General features: G+C 41.9%; 1 protein-coding gene across 3 annotated transcripts in view; it reads right to left on the reverse strand.

Moving 5' to 3' along the window:
• NKIRAS1 (NFKB inhibitor interacting Ras like 1) overlaps nt 1-24,889 on the reverse strand; it is a 62,855-nt gene that overhangs the window by 1,906 nt on the left and 36,060 nt on the right. For 2 of the 3 annotated variants that reach the window (XM_025375759.1, XM_025375757.1), the window contains exons 2-4: nt 17,710-17,831; nt 17,192-17,302; nt 6,536-6,777 (exon numbers count right to left, since the gene is read on the reverse strand). In XM_025375759.1, the coding sequence (XP_025231544.1) occupies nt 6,536-6,777; nt 17,192-17,285 (336 nt within the window). In that variant the 5' untranslated portion in view covers nt 17,286-17,302; nt 17,710-17,831. The remainder of the gene's footprint in view (nt 1-6,535; nt 6,778-17,191; nt 17,303-17,709; nt 17,832-24,889) is intronic. The other variant, XM_025375758.1, reaches the window with a different exon arrangement.

Consider the following 24,889-nt stretch of genomic DNA (forward strand, 5'->3'; position numbering starts at 1 on the left):
TGTATGAGAGATTTGCAACTATAAGACAACTGGAGCTGTGGGAGTTCTGTATCCATGAGAACAGGAATTGTTATGTTCACATTATTCCCAATACTAGACTGCTAAGGATCTGTTAAATGTATGGGCCAAAAAAGTATGTGCCAACAGGAACATTTTACACGAATGCTTACTATACACCAGGCACTAAAGGTGACCAGAATACAGCAGTCAAAGCTAGACCCCAAACCAGATTTTCAGATAGTGCCCATAAAGATTACACAGGATGCTGTGACAGTAGAGGAGGGGCAGCAAGAACTGTCATAAGAAGGCCCCTCTGAGGAACAGCAGTGAACTCATCAGACCTTGGAACCACTACCGTCTTCCTTCCTGTCTGTACGTTGAGCTTGAGCTCCCTGTGCTCCAGGTAAGGCCATGCCTTGCTGGCAGGATGAAAGTGGGCCCAGAGCTCCGGTTTTCTAGGGGGATCACATACTCTATCTCACCCTTCAAGCCCTCCTGTCATTCTTCATCACCCAGATTTTCATCTTCGTGTACATCCCCTACTGTGACTTCCATCTCCCTCTCCTCCCAACTGCAGAAACTCGTTCACTTTACCCCTTAGAATTCAGCAAGACTCACCCCCACTGCGTCCTCCACCTCTGCTTTGAATATTCCCTTCACCTTCTTTCCTAGTGGCCTTGCAGTCCTGCTTCCCCTATCATTCCCCTCCTACCACTACCACGAGGTTCAGGTAAGATGTCCTCCTTGCCCCTCAATGCTACCTCCAATGGTGTCCTCTAAAACCCCTGCAGAAGGCTGATGCTATCAGTCTGTTGTACCTACTAACCCTGGGCTGGCCACCCAACTGTTCCTCATCACAGAGCTGGCTCATGGTCAACCCGCCCTCGCCGTTACTCTGGTCATAATTCTTAGTGATTTCACTAGCTATGCAGACGCTGCTTCCAGTAACCTGGTCTCTCATTCTTTGACTTCTCCAGTGGTCTCATCATCCTTACCTCAGCCATCCACCAGTCCTGCAGTCATATCCTTGCTTTTTGTTTGTTTGTTTGTTTTAAAGAGACAGGGTCCCACTCTGACTCCTGCCTTCCCAGTCATGCCTAATGCCCCCAGTGCAAGAATTCCAGCCACCACAAGGACATACAACCTACTGGCTCTACTACCTTTATCACTGTCCTTCCACCCTACTCATGTCCTTAATTCCTCCCTACCCAGCTTAGATTATTTTTATTCACTCCCTTGCCCCCATTGTCCCACCATATTCACCTGGCAAAACCCCTCCCTTGTTCAATTTAACTGTTAACCAGACTCTGCCTACACCATTTAGCTGAATATGGCCAGAGAAAAACATACAACCCTGCTGGCCCAGATCACACCACAGACCTCAAATGAACTGGCGTTCTCCGGCAAATGTATTACATTTTCTCCATTTACTTTGTAATGAGACATCGCATACCTTGGTGCCCTTCTACAAGTTCCAGTATCTACTCTTCCCCACTTTCCTGTCACCGGATGACCATATTGTTTCAGTAAGATACGCAATTAGAAGAGAATTTCAGCCGGGCGTGGTGGCTCACGCCTGTAATCCCAGGACTTTGGGGGGCAGAGGCGGATGGATCACGAGGTCAGGAGATCGAGACCATCCTGGCTAACATGGTGAAACCCCATCTCTACTAAAAATACAAAAAAATTAGCCGGGCATGGTGGCGGGCGCCTGTAGTTCCAGCTACCCGGGAGGCTGAGGCAGGAGAATGGCGTGAACCCACGAGGCGGAGCTTGCAGTGAGCTGAGATCACACCACTGCACTCCAGCCTGGGCCACAGAGCGAGACTCCATCTCAAAAAAAAAAAGAGTATTTCCACATCCTTCCGCCACCACATCTAACAACCTACCATCTTCCAAGCCCATTCACTCTGCCCTAAAACCCATCCGCCTTTACCTGGACAAGGATGTCACTCCAGCACTTAGTCCCCTCATCATCAATTTTCTCCCATTAGCATACAAACACAATGTTATCTAAACAAAACAAATGGCCAGGCACGGTGGCTCATGCCTGTAATCCCAACACTTTGGGAGGCTGATGTGGGTGGATCACCTGAGGTCAGTAGTTCAAGACCAGCCTGTCCAACATGGTGACCCCATCTCTACTAAAAATACAAAAATTAGCCAGCCGTGGTGGTGAAAACGCCTGTAATCCCAGCTACTCGGGAGGCTGAGGCAGGAAAATTGCTTGAACCTGGGAGGCGGAGGTTGCGGTGGGCCGAGTTGATGCCACCGCACTCTAGCCTGGGCAACAGCGAGATTCCATCTCAAAAAAACAAAAAAACAAAAAAACAAGGATGATACAACTATAGCCACAGGATGAATATTATTCATCAGTTACCAAGAAAAAAAGGCAGGGGGTGGGTAGGTGTGGTAGCTCACACCTGTAATCCCAACAGTGTGAGAGGCTGAAGAAGCAGGACTGTTTGAGACCAGGAGTTTGAGACTAGCTGAACAACATAACAAGACCTGTCTCTACAATTAAAACAAACAAACAAAAAAAAAAAACAGAAAAAAGTCTGGGTACTGATATGGAAAGAACTCCAAGATATGCTACATGAAAAATAGAAGGTACAAGATAGTATGTACCTGGTGTAAGAAAGGGAAAAAAAGGCTAGGCACATGGTGGCTCACACTCGTAATCCCAGCACTTCGGGAGGCCAAGGCAGGAGGATCACTTGAAGCCAGGAGTTGGAGACCAGCCTGGACCACATAGCAAGACCTTGTCTTTACAAAAAATAAAAATAAAAATAAAAATTAGGCAAGCATGGTGATGCACGCCTGTAGTCCCAGCTACTTAGGAGACTGAGGCAGGTCACTGGAGCCCAGAAGTTTTAGGCTGCAATGAACTATGATCATGCCATAGCTCCCCGCCACAGAGTAAGACCCTGTCTGAAATAAGGGGAAAAAAAAAAAAAAAAGGAGGAAAAATATTTTTTACTGTAGACTCCTATTTGCTTGTATTTATATAAAAAAACTTTGGACAACTGCCTCAAAACTGGTAAAAATATTTTTAAAAGCATGCTTAATGTATAGGATCTTGGTGGTTGAGGACAGATGTGGGAACCAGACTGAACACAGTCCCCATTTCTGAACCATGTGCAAACATTACTTATTCAATTTTTTAAAACCAAACATGAAAATAAATAAATGCAACTTAAACCATATCATGTCATTCCTTTGCCCCAAACCAGTGCCTTCTGATCTCACTAAAAGTGAAAAGCAAAGTGCCCTCATCACCTACAACATACCTGCTAGCCCACTCTGGCTTCACTGCTGATTCCTGAACGTGGCAAGCAAATTCCGACCTCAGATCCTTGGCACTAGCTATTCCCTCCACCTGGAGCACTCTTCCTTCCAGACATCAGCTTTGCTCCCTCCATCCTTACTTCCTTCAAATATCTGCTACAGTCACACAAAATAGCACCCTCATTCCCCATTCTGCTTTTCTACATAGCATCACTCTTTGTAATGTATTAAATATATTTATTTACTGTCTCTCTCACTCCAAAAATAGAAGTTTTACTGAGATATGGGCTGTTTTGTTCTCTAACACATTCCCTGTACCTAGAACAATGCCTGGCACATAGTAGTTGCTCAACAAGCATTCACTGAATTAATATGATTATGGGGATTGAAGAAGCATATGAGGAAGGTACTATTATTCTCCTTTTACATATAAGGAAACTGAAGCAGAAAAGCTGAGAACCAAAGCCAAGATTTAAGTATCCAGTACATGAGTGTTCATTGACCTTTCAACTTCTGTGGGGCAGAGAGCGGTCTCTGGAGGATACCCAATAAATAATTACAGCATTTGCCTGTTTCGGTGGGAAAGATGGAAAATACGGGGGAGAGGAGTTTTCATGCCTTCTTACATCTTTTCAAAACCTTGTGAATATGTTATCTATTTACAAAGTAAATTAGTATTCTAAATAAAATATCAATAACCCAGATGTCTTACAACAGATAATGGTTAAAAAGAGTTTGGTACATACCACGGTATACTACTCACCAAGAAAAAGAAATGAACTACTGATACATGCAGTGACTTGGATGAATCTCCAGAGAATATGTGAGTGAAAAAAGCCAATCCCAAAAGATTACATATTGTATGATTTATTTTATTTATTTATTTTTTTGAGATGGAGTCTTGCTCTGTCACCCAGGCTGGTGTGATCTCAGGTCACTGCTGCAACCTCTGCCTCCCAGATTTCAAGCGGTTCTCCTGCCTCAGCCTCCTGAGTAGCTGGGATTACAGGTGCGCACCACCACACCAGGCTACTTTTTGTATTTTTTTAGTAGAAACAAAGTTTCACCATGTTGGTTAGGCTGGACTCAAACTCCTGACCTCATGATCCACCCACCTCGGCCTCCCAAAGTACTGGGATTACAGGTGTGAGCCACTGTGCCTGGCCTGTATGATATCTTTTATGTCAGGGGTCCCCAACCCCTAGGTCATGCACGGTACCAGTGCAGGGCCTGTTAGGAACCGGGCCACACAACAGGAGGTGAGCAGGGAGTGAGTAAGCATGACCACCTGAGCTCTGCCTCCTGTCAGATCAGTGCTGGCACGAGATTCTCACAGAAGCTTGAGAATCGAATTGTGAACTGCACACGTGAGGGATCTAGGTTGCACGCTCTTTCTGAGAATCCAATGGCTGATGATCTGAGGGGGAACAGCTTCATCCCCAAACCACCCCAACTTCATCTGTGGAAAAACGGTCATCCACAAAACCGGTCCCTGATGCCAAAAAGATTGGGGACCACTGATTTATGTAACAATCTTGAAATGACACAATTATAGAAATGGAGACCAGATTAGTGGTTACCAAGGGTTAAGTTGGGGGTGAAGATGGGAAGGAAGTGGGCAGCTATAAAAGAGTAACATGAGGGATCTTTGTGGCGATGGAAATGTTCTGTGTCTTGACTGAATCAACACAAATACAGTGGTTATGATGTACTACAGTTTTGAAGATGGTACCACTGCGACAAACAGGTAAGGGATCTCTCTGTGCTACTTCTTAAAACTGCATGTGACTCAACAACTGTCTCAAAATAAAAGCTTAACAAAAAAACATATGAAAATATAAGTTAAGAACATCTAGCCAGTACTTTTTGTTGTTGCTGTTTGTTTTGGTTTTTGGTTTTCTTCTACCATCTAGCCAGTACTGTTAATCAGTATATTATCTGGTTCCCTAGACAATGAAGAGTCTGCCATGTGAAGATCTGGAGAAAGATTTGAGATAAGACAGTTTCAGGCAGGGAAACAAGCCATTGAGAAAGTTTAATAGGAGAACAAAACTATCATGTTGAAAAAAAAGAAAGTAGACCAGTGTCACCGGAGTATAGTGAGAGACAAGCAGATGATAAAGATGAGATGAAAAGGATAGGCGTGGGCCAGGTAATCTAAATCTTTACAGACCACTGTAAGGCATATGAATCTTATGTTTAAGTGGTATATGGGCAGAATCCAATAATTATTAGTTTTTGGGTTTTTTTTTCTCGGTAAGCCTGAAGACAAGAATCCTATGTACCCAAGGAGATAATAAAAAGCCCAAGGAGGCCGGGCACAGTGGCTAACATCTGTAATCTCAGCACTTTGGGAGGCTGAGGCAGGTGGATCACAAGGTCAGGAGATTGAGACCATCCTGGCTAACATGGTGAAACCCTGTTTCTACCAAAAATACAAAAAATTAGTGGGCATGGTAGCACATGCCGGTAGTCCCAGCTACTCGGGAGGCTGAGGCAGGAGAATCGCTTGAACCTGGGAGGCAGGGGTTGCAGTGAGCCAAGATCGTGCCATTGCACTCCAGCCTGGGTGAAAGAGAGACGCTCTGTCTCAAAAACAAACAAACAAATAAAAAAAACCCAAGGAAACAGCAATACCAAAGAACATAAAATGAATTATGTAGTACTTCAGATAAGAAGTCATTAAAATTCAACTTGTACATTGTAACAAGCAAAAGGCAGAAAGTCAAATTCTGGTCCTGACTAAATTCAGTCAGTCCTGTATTTCTTGGGTTAAGAAAAAAATTCTAGGCCGGGTATGGCGGCTCACACCTGTAATCCCAGCACTTTGGGAGACCAAGGCCAGCAGAGCACTTGAGGTTAGGAGTTCAAGACCAGCCTGGTCAACATGGTGATACCCCGTCTCCACTAAAAATATAAAAATTAACCGGGCATAGTGGCACACACCTATAATCCCAGCTACTGGGGAGGATGAAGCAGGAGAATCGCTTGTACCTGGGAGTCGGAGGTTGCAGAGAGCTGAGATCGTACCATTGCACTTTGCACTCCTGCCTGGGAGACAGAGCGAGACTCCGTCTCAAAAAACAAAAAAAGAAAAGAAAAGAAAAGAAAAGAAAAAAACTGTAAAGGGTTAAGGTTTTACAGATACTAAGAATACATTGTAACGATCTGAAAATAAACTACCCAAAAGTCTGTGCTATAATTTAAATGGTATTATAATTCACATTTGGCATTTTTATCCACTTGCCTCTTTTTTGTCTTTGAACTTATCAATTTCTTTCTTCAGAAGCTCCACTCTTTGAAAGGATTCAAGGTTATTCACACTGTACACAAGAACAAAGCCATCAGCAAATGAAAAATAATGCTTTGGCAGCTCCACGCCTTCCTGTAGACCTCTGGTGTCATAAAGATGTAACTGTTCTTTCACTCCTCGGTCTGTTTCCACTGAAGCCATGTACACATCTTCCATTGTTTCGCAATCTTCCATTCCTGGGATTAAGAAAAGAAATTACTCTTTTTGGCTAAGCCAGTGAACCGCTCAGTATTTTCTTGTCCCTTAGAAATTGGCTTTCTAGGTTTCCTATTTACCACATATAATAATCACATTTCTATTTTACTTTTTTTTGAAACAGGGTCCTGTTCTGTTGCCCAGGCTGAAGTGCAGTGGCTCAATCTCAGCTCACTGCAACCTCCGCCTCCTGGGCTCAAGGGATCCTCCCACCTCAGCCTCCCAAGTAGTCCCTCCCAGCTGGGACTACAGGTGTCATCATGCCCAGCTACTTTTTGTAGAGACGGGCTTTCACCATGTGGCCCAGGCTGGTCTCGAACTCCTGGGCTCAAGCAATCTACCCACTTTGGCCTCTAAAAGTGCTGGGATTACAGGTGTGAGGCACTGCACCTGGCATAAACAAAATTCTTTAAAAAAAAAACTTCTTCTGCATAAAAACAAAAATCCCCTTCTTGTTTATGATATTTTAAAAATGCATTTTACCACTTTGTTTCATTTGTGCAAGTTTTATCTCTTCAACTAGTCTCTAAGTTTACTGAGTGAAAGGAACCATTTTGTATACACAGCAAATATTCAATAAGCCCTTGTTGATAAAGGAATTAAAGGGAGAAGATTAGCACTCTGAATTTTAATAAGAGTAGTGGAGAGACATGTGATAAGACAGGTAAGGTATAGTCCCAGTAATTACCTCCATATTTAAATATGAGGCCAGGTGCGGTGGCTCACGCCTATAATCCCAGCACTTTGGGAGGCTGAGGTGGGCAGATCACCTGAGGTCAGGAGTTCAAGACCAGTCTGGCCAACATGGTCAAACCCTGTCCCTACTAAAAATACAAAAATTCACTGGGTGTGGTGGCGGGCACCTGTAATCCCAGCTACTCAGGAGGCTGAGGCAGGGAGAACTGCTTGAACCTGGGAGGCAGAGGTTGCAGTGAGCCGAGATCATGCCACTGTACTCCAGCCTGGGCAACAGAGCGAGACTCCATCTTAAAAACTAATTTAAAAAAATAAAAATAAATAAATGTGAGATACATCCAGAGGTAAAATCACATGGGTAACATCCTATACCCCCCCAAGTCATACTGTTACAGTTTTTTTTAAAACTCTAGTTACAGTTTTCCTAAACAACCTATATACTGTAGAATGATTTGTTCCAGATGCCTTACATGAAATGTCCGCAAGTATTAGATTACATAAAATCTCCATAAGTATTAGATTAAAAGGAATAATCACATGGTAATACATAGATTGCATCATGAGAAACCAAAAATTTACTTTCATCAACATAACTCATAAAGAATGTATTCAGTGTTTAGAAAGGTAAAATTATTCATAAATTTGATTATGTATATACATGTCTGCGTCATCCTGTCATAAATTAAGCCCTAAGGAAATTAAAGGTTATCTATTAAGACACAAACATACTGGGCTTTGATTACAAATTAATTTAAAAGCAAAAACTACCAAGTGTTTTGTCAGGTGACGTTTTATCCACCAAAAGCCAGTCCTGTTAGCCCACCCCTACCTGCCTCTCCAAAAGGGGGTCTAAAGCTTAGACCTTTTGATATTTTGGTACTCTAAACATCAAATGAAGTCAAGAGTCTTCCACTAGTTCTCTAGATCTCCTCTCCCACTCCATGCTGCTGGGCAACAACCCATCTCACACGCCAGGGGAAGGCTTAAGGGTGCAATCTCTGGGGAGTGTAAAACAGAGGCTGTCTGGCCTGTGGGATAAAGGGAATGAGTTCCACCATGAAAACGGGGCAATTAAGTGACATGCCTGCACACACACATACTGAATGTTGAAGTCCTCCAGCTCTCCCTTTCTGCTCCCAAAACACTGGCAGCCAGGACTTTATCCCCATCCAGAGGAATCTGGATAATCTGGCCAATGGAAAAGGAGAAACTCCTAAATATACTGAAACCTAGGCTTCCCCAACAAATGCCCCTGCCAGATCACTTTAGTGAAGCTCAAAGTCATGAACCCTATCCATATGCCTAGAGCTTCCAATTGTTTTTGTTTGTTTGTTTGTTTGTTTGAGATGGAGTCTCGCTCTGTCACCCAGGCTGGAGTGCAGTGGCTGGATCTTGGCTCACTGCAAGCTCCACCTCCCAGGTTTATGCCATTCTCCTGCCTCAGCCTCCCGAGTAGCTGGGACTACAGGCGCCCGCCACCTCGCCCAGCTAGTTTTTTTGTATTTTTTAGTAGAGACGGGGTTTCACTGTGTTAGCCAGGATGGTGTCGATCTCCTGACCTCGTGATCTGCCCGTCTCGGCCTCCCAAAGTGCTGGGATTACAGGCTTGAGCCACCGTGCCCTGCCCCAATTGGCTTTTTAAGTCTTATTTATTTATATATTTTTGAGACAGGGTCTCACTTTGTCATCTAGACTGGAGTTCATTGGGACAATCTCAGCTCATTGCAGCCTCGATCTCCTGGGCTCAAGCAATCCTCCCACCTCAGTCCTTCAAGTGGCTGGGACAATAGGTGCACACCACCAAGCCCCACTAATTCTTGTATTTTTTTGTACAGATGGGGTTTTACCATGTTGCCCAGGCTGGTCTCGAACTCCTGAGCTCAAGTTATCTGCCTGCCTCTGCCTCCCAAAGTGCTAGGATTACAGGCGTGAGCCAATGCACTGGGCCTAGGTGTCCATTTTTAATTATGAACAGATAACCAAGGTTTAGTAGACACCTGAAGAAAATAGAGACTAACAAGAAGAGACCACTACAGAGGAAACCAACTATACAAAGAAAAGAAAAACAAAACAAACAAACAAAAAACTACCTAATCTATCAAAAAAATAAGATAGTACATCCATGAAATAAGAACAGGATACTGAAAAACAAAAACTCAATAGAAGGGCTGGAAAATAAAGATGAGGATATCTCCCAAAAAGCGGTACAAAAATATTGAGAGATGATAAACAGGAAAGGAGAAATAAGAAAATTCAAAGACTAGTCCAGAAGGTCCAGCATCCAAAAAGAAAGCTCCAGAAAAAAAGAACAGAGAACACAGAGGAAAGAAAGCAACAACAAAATAATTCAAAACTGAAGAACATGCATTTCCATCTAGAAGGGACCCTCTAACTGTCCACTACAGTAAATGAAAACAGACTGGCCAGGCGCGGGGGCTCACACCTGTAATCCCAGCACTTTGGGAGGCCGAGGCAGGCAGATCACCTGAGGTCAGGAGTTTGAGACCAGCCTGGCTAACATGGTGAAACCCTGTCTCTACTATAAATACAAAAATTAGCCAGGCATGGTGGCGCGTGCCTGTAATCGCAGCCACTCGGGAGGCTGAGGGGGGAGAATTGCCTGAACTCAGGAGGTGGAGGCTGCAGTGAGCTGAGATCGTGCCACTGCACTCCAACCTGGGCAACAGAGCGAGATTCCATTAAAAAAAAAAGAAAGAAAAAGAAAAGATCAATTCTATGACGCATCACTGAAATTTCAGAACACTGGTGTCTTAGTCCATTTGTGCTTCTATGACAAAATACCACAGACTGGGTAATTCATAAACAGAAAATTTATCTCTCACAGTTCTGGAGGCTGGGAAGTCCAAGATCAAGGTGCCAATAGGTTTGGTGTCTTGTTACAGCCCAGTCTCCACTGCAAGATGGAGCCTTGTTGCTGCATCCTTGGGAGCGGTCAAATGTTGTGTCCTCACATGGTGGGAGAGACAGAAGGGCAAGAGAGCACTCCCTTCAACCTCAACCCTTTTATAAGGATGCTAATCTTTCATGACGGATTAGTCCTCATGAAGGTGAAGGGTGGAGCCCTCATGACTTAATCATCTCTTATAGGCCACACTGCTTAATACTGTTGCATTGGAGATTAAGTTTCAACATCAATTTTGGAGGAGATCCTATCCTTCAAACTACAGCGACTGGGAACAAAGAAGAGAGCCTAGAAAAGCTTCCACAGACAAAGCATCAAGAATCATAATGGTTCCCAGATTCTCAAAAGTAGCACTAGAAGCAAGAAGACAATAGAAGCTGGTAAAGTTAAAGAGACACACCTTCTATGAATCAGCAATTTCATTCCTAGATATGTATACCAGAATTTATCACGTAATAGCCAGGATACATGTACAATAATATTCCAGAGTAGCATTATTTCCAATAGCTCCGAACTGGAAATAACCCAAATGTTCATCAAGACAGAAGACAGGTAGTTTCATGCAATAAAATGTTACATCAATGAAAAGTAAAGAACCACAGCTATGGCAAAAAAGGATGAATCTTTTATTTATTTTTTTCTAAATAGAGATGGGGTCTCCTGATGTTGCCCAGGCTGATATCAAACTCTTGGGATCAAGTGATCTTCCCACCTCGGCCTCCCAAAGTGTTGGGATTCCAGTGGTGAGCCACCGTGCCTGGCCTGATGTGTCTTACAAATACAATGTTGAATAAAAGAAGCCAAACATGGATTAATTCATATAAAATCCATAGGGCAAAAATAAACTATACCATTTAGTGATACACACATATGTGGCAATTAAAAATAAAAAGAATGATTAACTAAAAGTCAAGGGAAGGAATGAGTTGCAACTGGACACAGGAACACAAGAGAGCCACTGGCCTGTCCTCAATGTTGTACTTTTTGATCCATGTGGAGAGTTTGTGAAGGTTTGTCTTATAATTATTGATTAAATCATATATGCAATGCTCTCAAAATTCTGAAAGGATATTATTTTTGACCTAGAGTTCTATACCCATCAAAATTACAATTCAAATGTTAGTGCAAAATAGACAGTTTCAAACATACAAAGCCTCAAAAAATGTATCACATATATTTTCTCAGAAAACTATTTGAGGAGACCCTCCATAACAGTTAACATGTACTCATAGAAACAGAAAGAAACAGAACCTAACACAGATATGAAGCAAAGGAAATCACAAGCACAATTAGTAAATATCTCAATTTGGAAGCCCCAGCTTCACAACTAGGTGCCAGGCAGAGGGCAGGTTGAAGGCCGCCATCACTGAACGTTCTGTTCTACTGTACAACCTTTTCAACCCCAGAAAAATACTGGAAAATGTGTTCCAAAAAAAAAAAAGAAAAAAAGGTATAAGCCAAAAGAAGATGACAAGAGATCTAGGAAACAGGAAGTCAAAACCAGGGAGAGGCCGGCTGCAGTGGCTCACGCCTGTAATTCCAATATTTTGGGAGGCCGAGGCGGGCAGATTGCTTGAGGCCAGCAGTTCAACACCAGCCTGGGCAACATGGTGAAACCCTGTCTCTACTAAAAATTAAAAAATTAGCCAGGCGTGGTGGTGCATGCCTGTAATCCAAGCTACTTGGGAGGCTGAGGCAGGAGAATCACTTGAAACTAGGAGGCGGAGGTTGCAGTGAGCCGAGATCGTGCCACTGCACTCCAGCCTGGGTGACAAAGCGAGACTCCGTCTCAAAAAAAAAAAAAAAAAAATTACCGGGAGAAACAATGGGGAAGTTCCATGATCATGGTGGCACAGTAGATAAAAGAACACAGAGCTCCTGGAAGGACACAGCCAAGAACAAAACAGATTATCTGATGGAGCTGACCTCATGGAGAACTGAGAAACATCTGGACTACGTGGAAAGAACTAGCAAAAGGTATAAACAAAACCAGAGAAATGACAAATAAAGTAAATATTAGCTTCTATGAAAACAACAACAACAACAAAAGAATCACAGTATACTAAACTGCTTAACTGAGAATACAGCTGAGCCTTACACAACACAGGTTTGAACTTCACATGTCTCACATGTGGATTTTCTTTCTCCTCTGCCACTTGACAGCAAAACCAAACCCTCCTCCTTCTCCTCAGTCTACTCCACATAAAAACAATGAGGATGAAGACCTTTACGATGCACCACTTTCAGTTACTAAATAGTAAATATATTTTTTCTTTTTTTTTTTCTTTTTTTTTTTTGAGATGGAGAATCGCTTGAACCTAGGAGGTGGAGGTTGCAGTGAGCCAAGATCGCACCACCATACTCCAGCCTGGGAGACACTGATTTTATTTTACAGGCATTATCATCAACGAGAGGGTCTTACATCCTTTGCAGTGGCTATTTTTCACTTACATTCTTCTTTTCAAATTTAAATGATGGTAACCTCTTATATATTTCAAAACAACCTTTATTTTTTAAATCAGGTTTTTTGTTTTTGTTTTTATTGAGAGTCTAGCTCTGTTGCCCGGGCTGGAGTGCAGTGGCGTGATCTCGGCTCATGATAAACTCTGCCTCCCGGGTTCAAGAGATTCTCATGACTCAGCCTTCCGGGTAGCTGAGGTTACAAGCACATGCCACCATGCCCGCCTAATTTTTATATTTTTAGTACAGACGGGGTTTTGCCATGTCGGCCATGCTGGTCTTGAACTCCTGACTTCAAGTGATCTGCCTGCCTCAGCCTCCCAAAGTGCTGGGATTACAGGCGTGAGCCACCATGCCCAGCTTCTTCCTTATGATTTTAGTAACATTTTCTTATCTCTAGCTTACTTTATTGTTAAGAGTACAGTATATAATACAACATATAAAACATGGCAATCAACTGTTTATGTTATCAGGTTTAAGGCTTCTGATCAACAGTAAGCTATTAATAGTTAAGTTTCTGGGGATTCAAAAATTATATGCAGGTTTTCCACTGACTGGGGGGGCGATGTTGGCACCCATAACCCCCGCACTGTTGAAGGGTCAATTGTACTGTATTTATACTGTATTTATATATGCCAGCAGCTCTCCAACTGTGGTCTGCAGATCTCATGAGGTCTCCTTTCAGGGGATCCACATGGGCAAAACTATATTCATAATAATACTAAGACATTTGCATTTTCCACTGTGTTGACATTTGTACTGATGTAGAAAAGCAATGGTGGGTAAAACTGCCGGTACCTTAGTGCACATCAAGTCAGTGGCACTAAATGTATAGTCGCCATTAGATCCTCTCTTCATCATCTTGTGCTTGCGGTTAAAAAATAAAAAAGCCGGCCGGGCGCGGTGGCTCAAGCCTGTAATCCCAGCACTTTGGGAGGCCGAGACGGGCGGATCACGAGGTCAGGAGATCGAGACCATCCTAGTTAACATGGTGAAACCCCGCCTCTACTAAAACATACAAAAAAAAAAACTAGCCGGGCGCGGTGGCAGGCGCCTGTAGTCCCAGCTACTCGGGAGGCTGAGGCAGGAGAATGGCGTGAACCCGGGAGGCGGAGCTTGCAGTGAGCTGAGATCCAGCCACTGCACCCCAGCCTGGGCGGCAGAGCGAGACTCCGTCTCAAAAAATAAAAAAATTAAAAAAATAAAAAATAAAAAATAAAAATAAAAAAGCCAGTTTTACTTAACAATGTCCTTAATGAGGCAATAAAAATCACTAATTTTATTAAATCTCAAGCATTGAGTATATATCTTTTCAATATTCTATGGGATTAAATGGGAACTATGCATAAAGCATTTCGGCATACAATTACAGTAACTGTCTCGAGGAAAATCTCTTGTGTGTTTTGAACTGCTAGCTGAACTAGCTGTCACTTTTAAAAATAAGAAATGACAGAAAAACTATGTATTTATGATATTTGACAAACATTTTCTCAAAAATTAATAAAGGAAGCCTAGCATTTCAAGGAAAGTAACTATGATAACAGTATTTGTCGTCAATAAAATTTGAGCTTTCCGGCAAAAATCAGAATTGTATTCATCATCATGAACTTGATAGATTCCCAATACTGATGAAATTGGTAGTGATATTAACAAAAGTGATATGGAAGATTTGCTTATCTCGGTGAACCAAAATTTCCCAAATGACCAATTCATGATGCTAAAAAACTCTGCTTGGGTAAAAGATCCATTTAAAATGCAGGACCAATCAATGAGATTTCAATTGAGTAGAGTAAAAAGGTTCACAAATATTATTTCAGATTCTACACTGCAATAACCTTTAAGTAACCATCACTCCTTGAGTTTTAGTGAAATACCAAAGAAAAATATCCATAATTACCTGAAAAGGCTATTAAAGTATTCCTCCTACCTTTTCCAACTACATATCTGTGTGCGGCTGGATTTTCTTCATACATTTCAACTAAAACACCTCATCACAACAGATTAATTACAAAGGCAAGTATTAATAGATACGATAATTGCCTTCTATTAAGTTGGACATCAGAAAAGATTTTCTAAAAAGTAAATCAATGCCAGCTTTCTATTTTGAAAATATAATTTTTCATAGAGTTATTCTAGAATATAATGAGTTTATTAGTGTCATTTAGAAAAATTAAGTAGTTTACAAATGTCTTCATTTTCCTTTTTTTCCTTTTTTGAGACAGGGTCTCCTAAACTGGAATGCAGTGGTGTGATCAAGGCTCACTGCAGCCTCAACCTCCCATGTGATTCTCCCATCCCAGAATTTCAAGTAAATGGGACCACAGGCGCATGCCACCATGACCACCTGGCTAATTTCTTTTTTTCTTTTATTTTTTCTTTTCTGTTTTGTTTTTAGTGGAGATGAGGTCTCAGGCTAGTCTCAAACTCCTGAGACCAAGAGATCTTCCCACCTTGGCCTCCCAAAGTCCTGAGACTACCAAACTGTGAGCCATCACGCCTGGCCAGTTTTAATTTCTAATACAGTAAATGTTGGAAGATATAGCCCACATAAACAAAAGCTGTTTGGGCTCCTCAGTAAGTTTTCACAGGACAAATGGAGTCTAAAACCAAAAAATTTGAGAACTACTGACATATGTATTATAATAAACACTACATATGAATTTAACCACAATTGTTAAACATTATTTTAGAAAAATAGAAGAGAAGCAGAGCACATCGAAATGGTTAATGAAAAATGGAAATGTGGGCCAGGTGTGGTGGGCTAGGTGCGGTGGCTCACGTCTGTAATCTCAGACGTGAGGTGGGCAGATTACTTGAGGTCAGGAGTTCGAGACCAGCCTGGCCAACATGGTGAAACCCCGTCTCCACTAAAAAAAAAAAGAATACAAAAATTAGCCAGACATGGTGGCACACACCTGTAGTCCCAGCTACTTGGGAGGCTGAGACAGGAGAATTGGTTGAACCTGGGAGGCAGAAGTTGCAGTGAGCCGAGATTGTACCCCTGCACTCAAGCCTGGGAGACACAGTGAGACTCCATCTCAGAAAAACCGAAATGTGCTTAAGTTACTTGCCAGAAATAAATGCTTTAATGATCTCTGTTTACTTATCTAACACAAACATCACTTCACTCTAACCTGTAATATCTATCTTCCTTACTAAGCCATGACCTTCAGAGATGGTATCTTCACCTCTGTAACCCAAGGCCTGATTACACGTATCATACAGCATATACTAATAAATAATTATTTGACTCAATAAATGAATAAATGAATAAATGAATGAGGTAGCCCAATTAACAAAATTAAGTCATACTCACCAAACGGCTGTTTCTTCCATTTTTAAAAATCTATATACAGCAGCTCTGGGAAGTCATGTTTTTTGTTTTTTTTTTTTCTTTGAGATGGAGCCTCGCTCTATTGCCAGGCTGGAGTGCAGTGGTGCGATCTCGGCTCACTGCAACCTGTGCCTCTCATGTTCAAGTGATTCTCCTATCTCAGCCTCCTAAGTAACTGGGACTACAGGCATGCACCACTACACTCAGCTAATTTTTGTATTTTTAGTAGAGACAGGGTTTCACCATGTTGGCCAGGATGATCTTGATCTCTTGACCTCATGATCCGCCTGCCTCAGCCTCCCAAAGTGCTTGGATTACAGGCGTAAGCCATCGAGCTCGGCCTTTTTTTTTTTTTTTTTTTTTTTTTGAGACAGTCTCGCTCTGTAGCCCAGGCTGGAGTGCAGTAACACCATCTTGGCTCACTGCAACCTTGGCCTCAGGTTCAAGAGATTCTCCTGCCTCAGCCCCGCAAGTAGCAGGATTACAGGTACCTGCTACTATGTCTGGCTAATGTTCTATTTTTAGTAGAGATGAGTTTCACCATGTTGGCCAGGCTGGTCTTGAACTCCTGACCTCAGGTGATCCACCTGCCTCAGGCTCCCAAAGTGCTGGGATTACAGGCCTGAGCCACCATACCCAGTGGAAAGTCATGTTTTCTTAAATCAGTGTTTCTATGAGTTGTAGGCCACCATTCATTATGTAAATACACAGGAAATCACATATATACAAAATATATTCATATTGATCTGTCTATATTGGCCATTTCTTTCCTTACCTGTGATAACTTACAGCAGGCACTCTTGAATTTCAACAACATCAAGACTTGTTTCCCTCTTCTTTTCCTCCCTCTTAATCTCTTTTGGTCCCTCTGGATTATACCTCCCCTTTATGTACCATCAACCATCTTTAATTTAGCATGACCAACAAAAGACCCCTGACAGCTCCCAGCACCTAGAGACAAGCTAGAGAAAAACAATCTTACCAATAGTATGATTTCCGTAAAGGAGCTGCTCCAAAATTGCAGTTTTCCCCACAGATAGCAATCCACAAACCACAACCTTGCAGCCCTTTCCCATCTTCTCTCAGGATATCACTGTGGAGAGAACAGAAGGTCTTTTAAATTGTATACTGTTGAGACTAACCATTTCTTTTTATTTCAGTATTTCAATTTAATATGTAACACATGCACAGGGGAAATTTTCAAATACAGTAAAGGAGATACAGAATAAGGTATAGCCTTCCAAACCCCATTCCCCAGTCTCCCATTTGCTCCCTTAGAGCAATAACCATTACCAGTTTCTTATATATCTGACAGAGACAGTGTAGATAAACATAAGACTTCGGGCCGGGCACAGTGGCTCACACCTGTAATCCTACCACTTTGGGAGGCTGAGGCGGGTGGATCACCTGAGGTCAAGAATTCGGGACCAGCCTGGCCAACATGGTGAAACCCCGTCTCTACTAAAAATATAAAAATTAGCCAGGCATGGTGGCACATGCCTGTAGTCCCAGCTACTCAGTAGGCTGAGGCAGGAGAATCGCTTGAACCCGGGGGGCGGAGCTTGCAGTGAGCCGAGATTGCGCCACTTCACTCCAGCCTGGGTGAAAGAACCAGACTCCGTCTCAACAACAAAAAGTAAATAAATAAATAAAATACATGGATAGATATGAATACATCTTTGTTTTCAAAAAGAATAAATATATTTTATATGAAGAATATTTAAATACTGATTAAGTCTATAGGAATCCAACAGACTCTTAAATCCTTGAAAGAGACTGCCTACTCATGAATATTTACCTGGAAAAATAAACATTTAAGTAAAAATTTAAAGGCATGAGGATAAAATTTTTAGAAAATGGACATGATTTTTCAAAGAAACATGAATGTTTATGTCAGTCTTTTCTCAGGAAGAGAAGAAACTGGATTTTGATAGTCACGTGGTTTTTTTTTTTTTTTTTTGAGATGGAGTCTAGTTCTGTCACTCAGGCTGGAGTACAGTGGAGAGATCTCAGTACACTGCAACCTCTGCTTCCTGAGGGCAAGCGATTCTCCTGCCTCAATCTCTTGAGTACCTGGGATTACAGGCACCTGCCACCATGCCTGGTGAAATTTTTGTATTTTTAGTAGAGACGGGGTTTCACTATGTTGGCCAGGATGGTCTCAAACTCCTGATCTCAAATGATCCGCCTGCCTCGGCCTCCCAAAGTGCTGTGATTACAGGTGTGAGCTACTGCGCCTGTCATGTGGGCCTTCTTAGTCATACTTCTTTTTGAGGAAGAATAGACAACACTAGCAAAATTGCCCATGCACAGGACTTCATGACTAAAACACCAAAAGCAATGGCAATAAAAGCCAAAATAGACAAATGGGGTCTAATTAAACTAAAGAGCTTCTGCGCAGCAAAAGAAACTACCATCAGAGTGAACAGGCAACATACAGAATGGGAGAAAATGTTTGCAATCTACCCATCTGACAAAGGGCTAATATCTAGGACCTACAAAGAACTCAAACAAATTTACAAGAAAAAAACCAAACCCATCAAAAAGTGGGCGAAGGATATGAACAGACACTTCTCAAAAGAAGACATTTATGCAGCCAACAGACACATGAAAAAATGCTCATCATCACTGGCCATCAGAGAAATGTAAATCAAAACTACAATGAGATACCATCTCACACCAGTTAGAATGGCAATCATTAAAAAGTCAGGAAACAACAGGTGTTGGAGAGGACGTGGAGAAATAGGAATGCTTTTACACTGTTGGTGGGACTGTAAACTAGTTCAGCCATTGTGGAAGACAGTGTGGCGATTCCTCAAGGATCTAGAACTAGAAATACCATTTGACCCAGCCATCCCATTACTGGGTATATACCCAAAGGATTATAAATCATGCTGCTATAAAGACACATGCACACATATGTTTATTTACAGCAGTATTCACAAGAGAAAAGACTTGGAACCAACCCAAATGTCCATCAATGACAGACTAGATTAAGAAAATGTGGCACACATACACCATGGAATTCTATGCAGCCATAACAATGAGTTCATGTCCTTTGTAGGGACATGGATGAAGCTGGAAACCATCATTCTGAGCTAACTATCGCAAAGAGAGAAAACCAAACACCGCATGTTCTCACTCATAGGTGAGAATTGAATAATGAGATCACTTGGACACAGGGTGGGGAACATCACACACCAAGGCCTGTTGTGGGGTCGGGGGAGCGGGGAGGGATAGCATTAGGAGATACACCTAATGTAAATGATGAGTTAATGGGTGCAGCACACCAACATGGCCCATGTATACATATGTAACAAACCTGCACGTTGTGCACGTGTACCCTAGAACTTAAAGTATAATTTTAAAATTAAAAAAAAAGAAAAATTGCCCATGCACTTAAAACTGGAAAGAAAAGGAAAATTAACCTCTCCTAGCTTCTCAACTTATATCTAAGTAAGAACAAGGTAAGGTGACATTTCCTTCAATTTTCCTCAAGGCTTTTCTTTCCAGAAGGCAAGGTACCAGAAGTCAAGGCAGAAAGTTAAAAGGGGTCATTAAATACAACAGACAAAGAATTCAAATTTCTACACTGCTGTTTGTCATCTCCCACTACCTCCTTCTTTCCCCTAATTCTCTGCTCATCTATAAGTGACCATGCTATAAACCTGGCTAAAAGGGACACTATAACTCCTTGCAGTCAAAAACAACTGTAACGCCAGTCATGGTGGCTCATGCCTGTAATCCCAGCACTTTGGGAGGCCGAGTTGGGTGGATCACCTGAGGTCAGGGGTTGGAGACCATCCTGGCCAACATGATGAAACCCCATCTCTATTAAAAATACAAAAAATAGCCGAATGTGGTGGTTGGTGCCTGTAATCCCAGCTACTGCAGAGGCTGAGGCAGGAGAATCACTTGAACTCGGGAGGCAGAGATTTCAGTGAGCCAAAATCACGCCACTACACTCCAACTTGGGCAGCAAGAGTGAAACTCTGTCTCAAAAAAAAATAAAAATAAAAACAAAAAGAGCTCTAACAATAAACTTCACGGCCAGGTGCAGTGGCTCACACCTATAATCCCAGCACTTTGGGAGGCCACGTTGGGTGGATCATTTGAGGTAAGGAGTTCAAGACCAGCCTGGACAACATGGTGAAAACCTGTCTCTACCAAAAATACAAAAAAATTAGCCAGTGTGGTGGTGGGCACCTGTAATCCCAGCTACTTGGGAGGTTGAGGCAGGAGAATTGCTTGAACCTGGGAGGCGGAGGTTGCAGTGAGCCAGGATGGCACCACTGAGCTCCAGCCTGGGCGACAGAGACTCCGTCTCAAAAAAACAAAAAAAGAAAAGAAAGTTCAAATAAGCATTCTGACAAAAGGGATGCTAGGTATCTATCTGCACTCACGTGCTCACTGGATTGTGACAATAAAAACCCAACACGGAACGCACATGTTTTTTAGAGACCAGATCTTGCTACGCGGCCCAGGCTGGAGTGCAGTGGCTATTCACACACTACCGCCTAGAACACCTGGATTCAAGGGATCCTCCTCTGTTCACCACATCAACTACAGAATATATCTGTGTGTGTGTGTGTGTGTGTGTGTGTATGTCACCTAGGCTGAAGTGTAGTGGCACAGTCTTGGCTCACTGCAACCTCCGCCTCCTGAGTTCAAGCGATTCTCCTGCCTCAACCTCCCAAGTAGCTGGGATTACAGGCACATGCCACCACAGCTGGCTAATTTTTGTATTTTTAGTAGAGATGGGATTTCACCACATTGGCCAAGCTGGTCTTGAACTCCTGACCTCAAGTGATCCGCTGGCCTCAGCCTCCCAAAGTGCAGAATATATCTTAATGGTGGCAGTATAGTAGTTGTACTTGCACACATGTGTGTTGCACAGCAACACTGTCTTCTACTAACACTGGAAACATTACGCCACGAATAAATTTCAAGTCTTCTCTACTGTATCTTCTCAATCTGTAATTTTTTTATGACCCAAATCACCCACAACACTAATCTCATATAAAAAATTTTAATGCTGCCATTTTTGTAGCATAGTAATAACACAGTATTTATTTTCAGAGTAGTACACTGCACTTTACCAATAGACAACTAGCCATCACTTACATAATACAACCATTATTTCCTTGGTGGCATGCTTCAGAGTTTAAATCTTCTGAGAATATTAACCACTGGCTTCCATGAGAACCACTTTTTTTAGGGGACTTTCTTTTCTTTATATATTTTCAACCTAACTTTAATAGAAAAATTCTCAGCCTTTATTTATAAGAGCAGAGCATTATGTAACACTGATCATCTACGGTATGTATGGTATTTCCTTCATCTGCAACAACAGCCTATTTTAAAAGGTTTTCTACAGATACCTCTGAATTTATGATAAATTTAATGTCACTTCATTGATCAAAGGACTCTCCTCTCTGCCTATTGTGATTTCTTTACAAGTTATGATACCACTGTATCTTTGTTTAGGAAGATTTTTTTTTTTTTTTTTTTTTTTTTTTTTTTTTTTTGAGACGGAGTCTCGCTCTGCCGCCCAGGCTGGAGTGCAGTGGCCGGATCTCTGCTCACTGCAAGCTCCGCCTCCCGGGTTCACGCCATTCTCCTGCCTCAGCCTTCCGAGTAGCTGGGACTACAGGCGCCCGCCACCTCGCCCGGCTAATTTTTTGTATTTTTTAGTAGAGACGGGGTTTCACCATGTTAGCCAGGATGGTCTCGATCTCCTGACCTCGTGATCCGCCCGTCTCGGCCTCCCAAAGTGCTGGGATTACAGGCTTGAGCCACCGCGCCCGGCCATAATAGCTAAATTTTAAAAGAAACTGCCATGTAGGCACATGAGAAGAGTTTGAAAAAGAAATAAACTCCTAGAGGATGGGACAAATGATGACAGCACAGCATAATTCTGTCAGAAAAGGCTGCTGTTGGAATTTAAATCCAAATTTATCTATTGTTATTTCTATTTCTCTGAAAATCTCTTACCCTCAGTGGAATTTCTAAGTATCAATTTTTACTACTCTCCCTTTCCTGTTCAACTGAAAAAATACGCCTTTATCCACACATTATGCCAACCTTCAAAAACACTCAAAAGAGGCCGGGTGCAGTGGCTCACGTCTGTAATCTCTACGCTTTGGAAGGCCAAGGTGGGTGGACTGCTTGAGCCAGGAGTTCGAGACTGGCCTGGGCCCCACATCGGGACCCTGTCTCTTTGAGTTTATATACGCATAAACTCAAAAGGGCAGGCATATACTGTAGCTGAGTGAAGCGGGCAGCTATAAGGAAAAAAAACGCCCAATGATTAACAGCAACAGGCCCTCTGTAAAAAAGAGGCAAATATGAGTGCTGGGGATTACAGCAAACTGGAAAAATCTGACAGCAACAGAAACCTGAGACATTCAGATATCAAGCTTTCCAACTACCTTTGGAAGTAATGTTACTATATCTGCTTTAAAAGTAGCACACTGCAGGCCGCGCGCGGTGGCTCACGCCTGTTATCCCAGCACTTTGGGAGGCTGAGGCAGGTGGATCACGAGGTCAGGAGATCGAGACCATCCTGGCTAACATGGTGAAACCCTGTCTCTACCAAAAATACAAAAAATTAGGCGGGGCTTGCAGTGAGCCGAGATCACGCCACTGCAGTCCAGCCTGGGAGACAGAGCAAGACTCTCTCTCAAAAAAAAAAAGTAGTACACTACAAATGTACTTTGATCACTCATTGATGATTATCAGGATAATATAATTATCAGGATAACAGGATTAACAGACAATGTTTGCTAAAAATTATACATTGTTTTGTATTGTGTGTGTATATTAATAAATTGGGGAGTTCACTTTGATATCACCAAAGAAGTCTTCATCATGGGCAAACAGTAAAAGTAACTGAATAAAGGTAGCTCAAAACACTAGCTAAGGATTTTAAGCATTTTTTGGAAGGAAAGCAAAGAGATAGAACAGACCTTATTAAATATTTTACACTATCAAAAAGAAAACAAAGATGAAAAGATAAGTGTGATTAATCAAAGCATGGCTGAATACTGTAGGTTCCTGGTTGCCTTCCAAATAGGAAACAATACTACTACATAAAGCAAATGAGTGCCTTGCTACCATCAATTACAAAGCTAGGAATTCTTTAAAAAATAATTAACATTTTGAATAAATAGCACATAAACAAAAATATTTTCTATATATGATCACTATGGCAGGAACTCACATTACAAATAACTGGTTCTCATGCTTAGATATTTTCAGATTTACAAATAAAAACTACTAAAAGTTTGGTTCTTAAAGCACTTATAATTAAATAATTCCTAAACACAATAAATGCACACCACTTCCTGTGAAATATACAAAGGTGGTCATCTGCAGTACCCTGAATGGGCACTGAATCCCATGAACCGATCCTGGGGTAACCAAGCCTCTTACTTAAATCTAGGTTTCAAGAATTTGAAAGGCTCTGTAGTACATGGATCACCTTTAGGTTCCTTTCAACACTGTGATGCTATGATATTAGAAGTTGCTTATCCAGAGAACACACCAACACTGAGGTGAACACAAAAAACAGTAGTTACAGCTACTTGTCACATCCCCACCCTAAGAAACTGGGCAATAAAATTCAATCTGTGACCTATTATACCTCATCTGATGTAAATTACTAAGAGAACGTGCTTAATAGGCAAGATCCAGGGCAGTCTTAAATACTTATTGCTTTACTGTCCAGGCTAATCAATAACGTTGCTAGAGAATAAATACAACTTCCTCTCTCCAACTTGAGGCTAAAAAAAAAAAAACCCCAGAATAAATATGTGACCTGGTCCATTCCTGTGAAATGCTTTGTCAACATTCTCTTTGAAAAGCCATCAGAAACAGCTCCCAAAACTGCTGGTGCTTCTGTTCGTCTATGTAAGTGGGTCATTCTACTGTTACAAGTAAAACACAACTTTCTGACCCAACCAGAAAAACAATACCAAAACACTGTTAACATCACAGGAGAGATGTCATAAATCTCTAAAAATACTGTCATGTGGGGAAACCACCTACACTGTGTATTTACTTATGTCAACATTATGCATGGTGTGGAATACTTTCACTTATCTATATATGAATATATTTGCATACATAAAAATATATTCAACAGGTTTTGCACACAATATTGCACAAAGTAAAATGTAATAAGCAGATTCTAGCTTACCATTCTTTTATTCATTTACCAAACATTTAGTGAGGGCCTACCATCACGCCAGCTATCAGGGACAAACTAGGGGGCAAAAACAGAAATCATCCCTTGTCCTCAGGAATCTCAAAATCAACTGGAAACACAAATCCAAATCTTGTAAAACTGTTAACTGAGAAACTACAAATTGAGAAACAAAACTGCAAATCTGATTGATAAATTAGCAGTGATTATTCACACTACTAGAATTTTTTTTCCAAATGATTCATCCAACTTTTTAAATTTTATTTTTACTGCACCTTACCGAGCTGGACTACGCCCCTAGGCAGTGCACCTAGAGTAGTGCATTCAACTTTTTAGTCAGTCATCCTCACTGTTGAAATACATACAGGGCTGCACTGCTTACCATTTTCATCACTACTGAAGTGGTCTGGGTGAGGCACCGCGTTCTCTCACCTGGTCTCTCAAAGACATCGTAATCCCCCAAACCTGTGAATA

The sequence above is a fragment of the Theropithecus gelada genome, chromosome 2, assembly GCF_003255815.1.
Source record: "Theropithecus gelada isolate Dixy chromosome 2, Tgel_1.0, whole genome shotgun sequence".
NCBI lineage: Eukaryota > Metazoa > Chordata > Mammalia > Primates > Cercopithecidae > Theropithecus > Theropithecus gelada.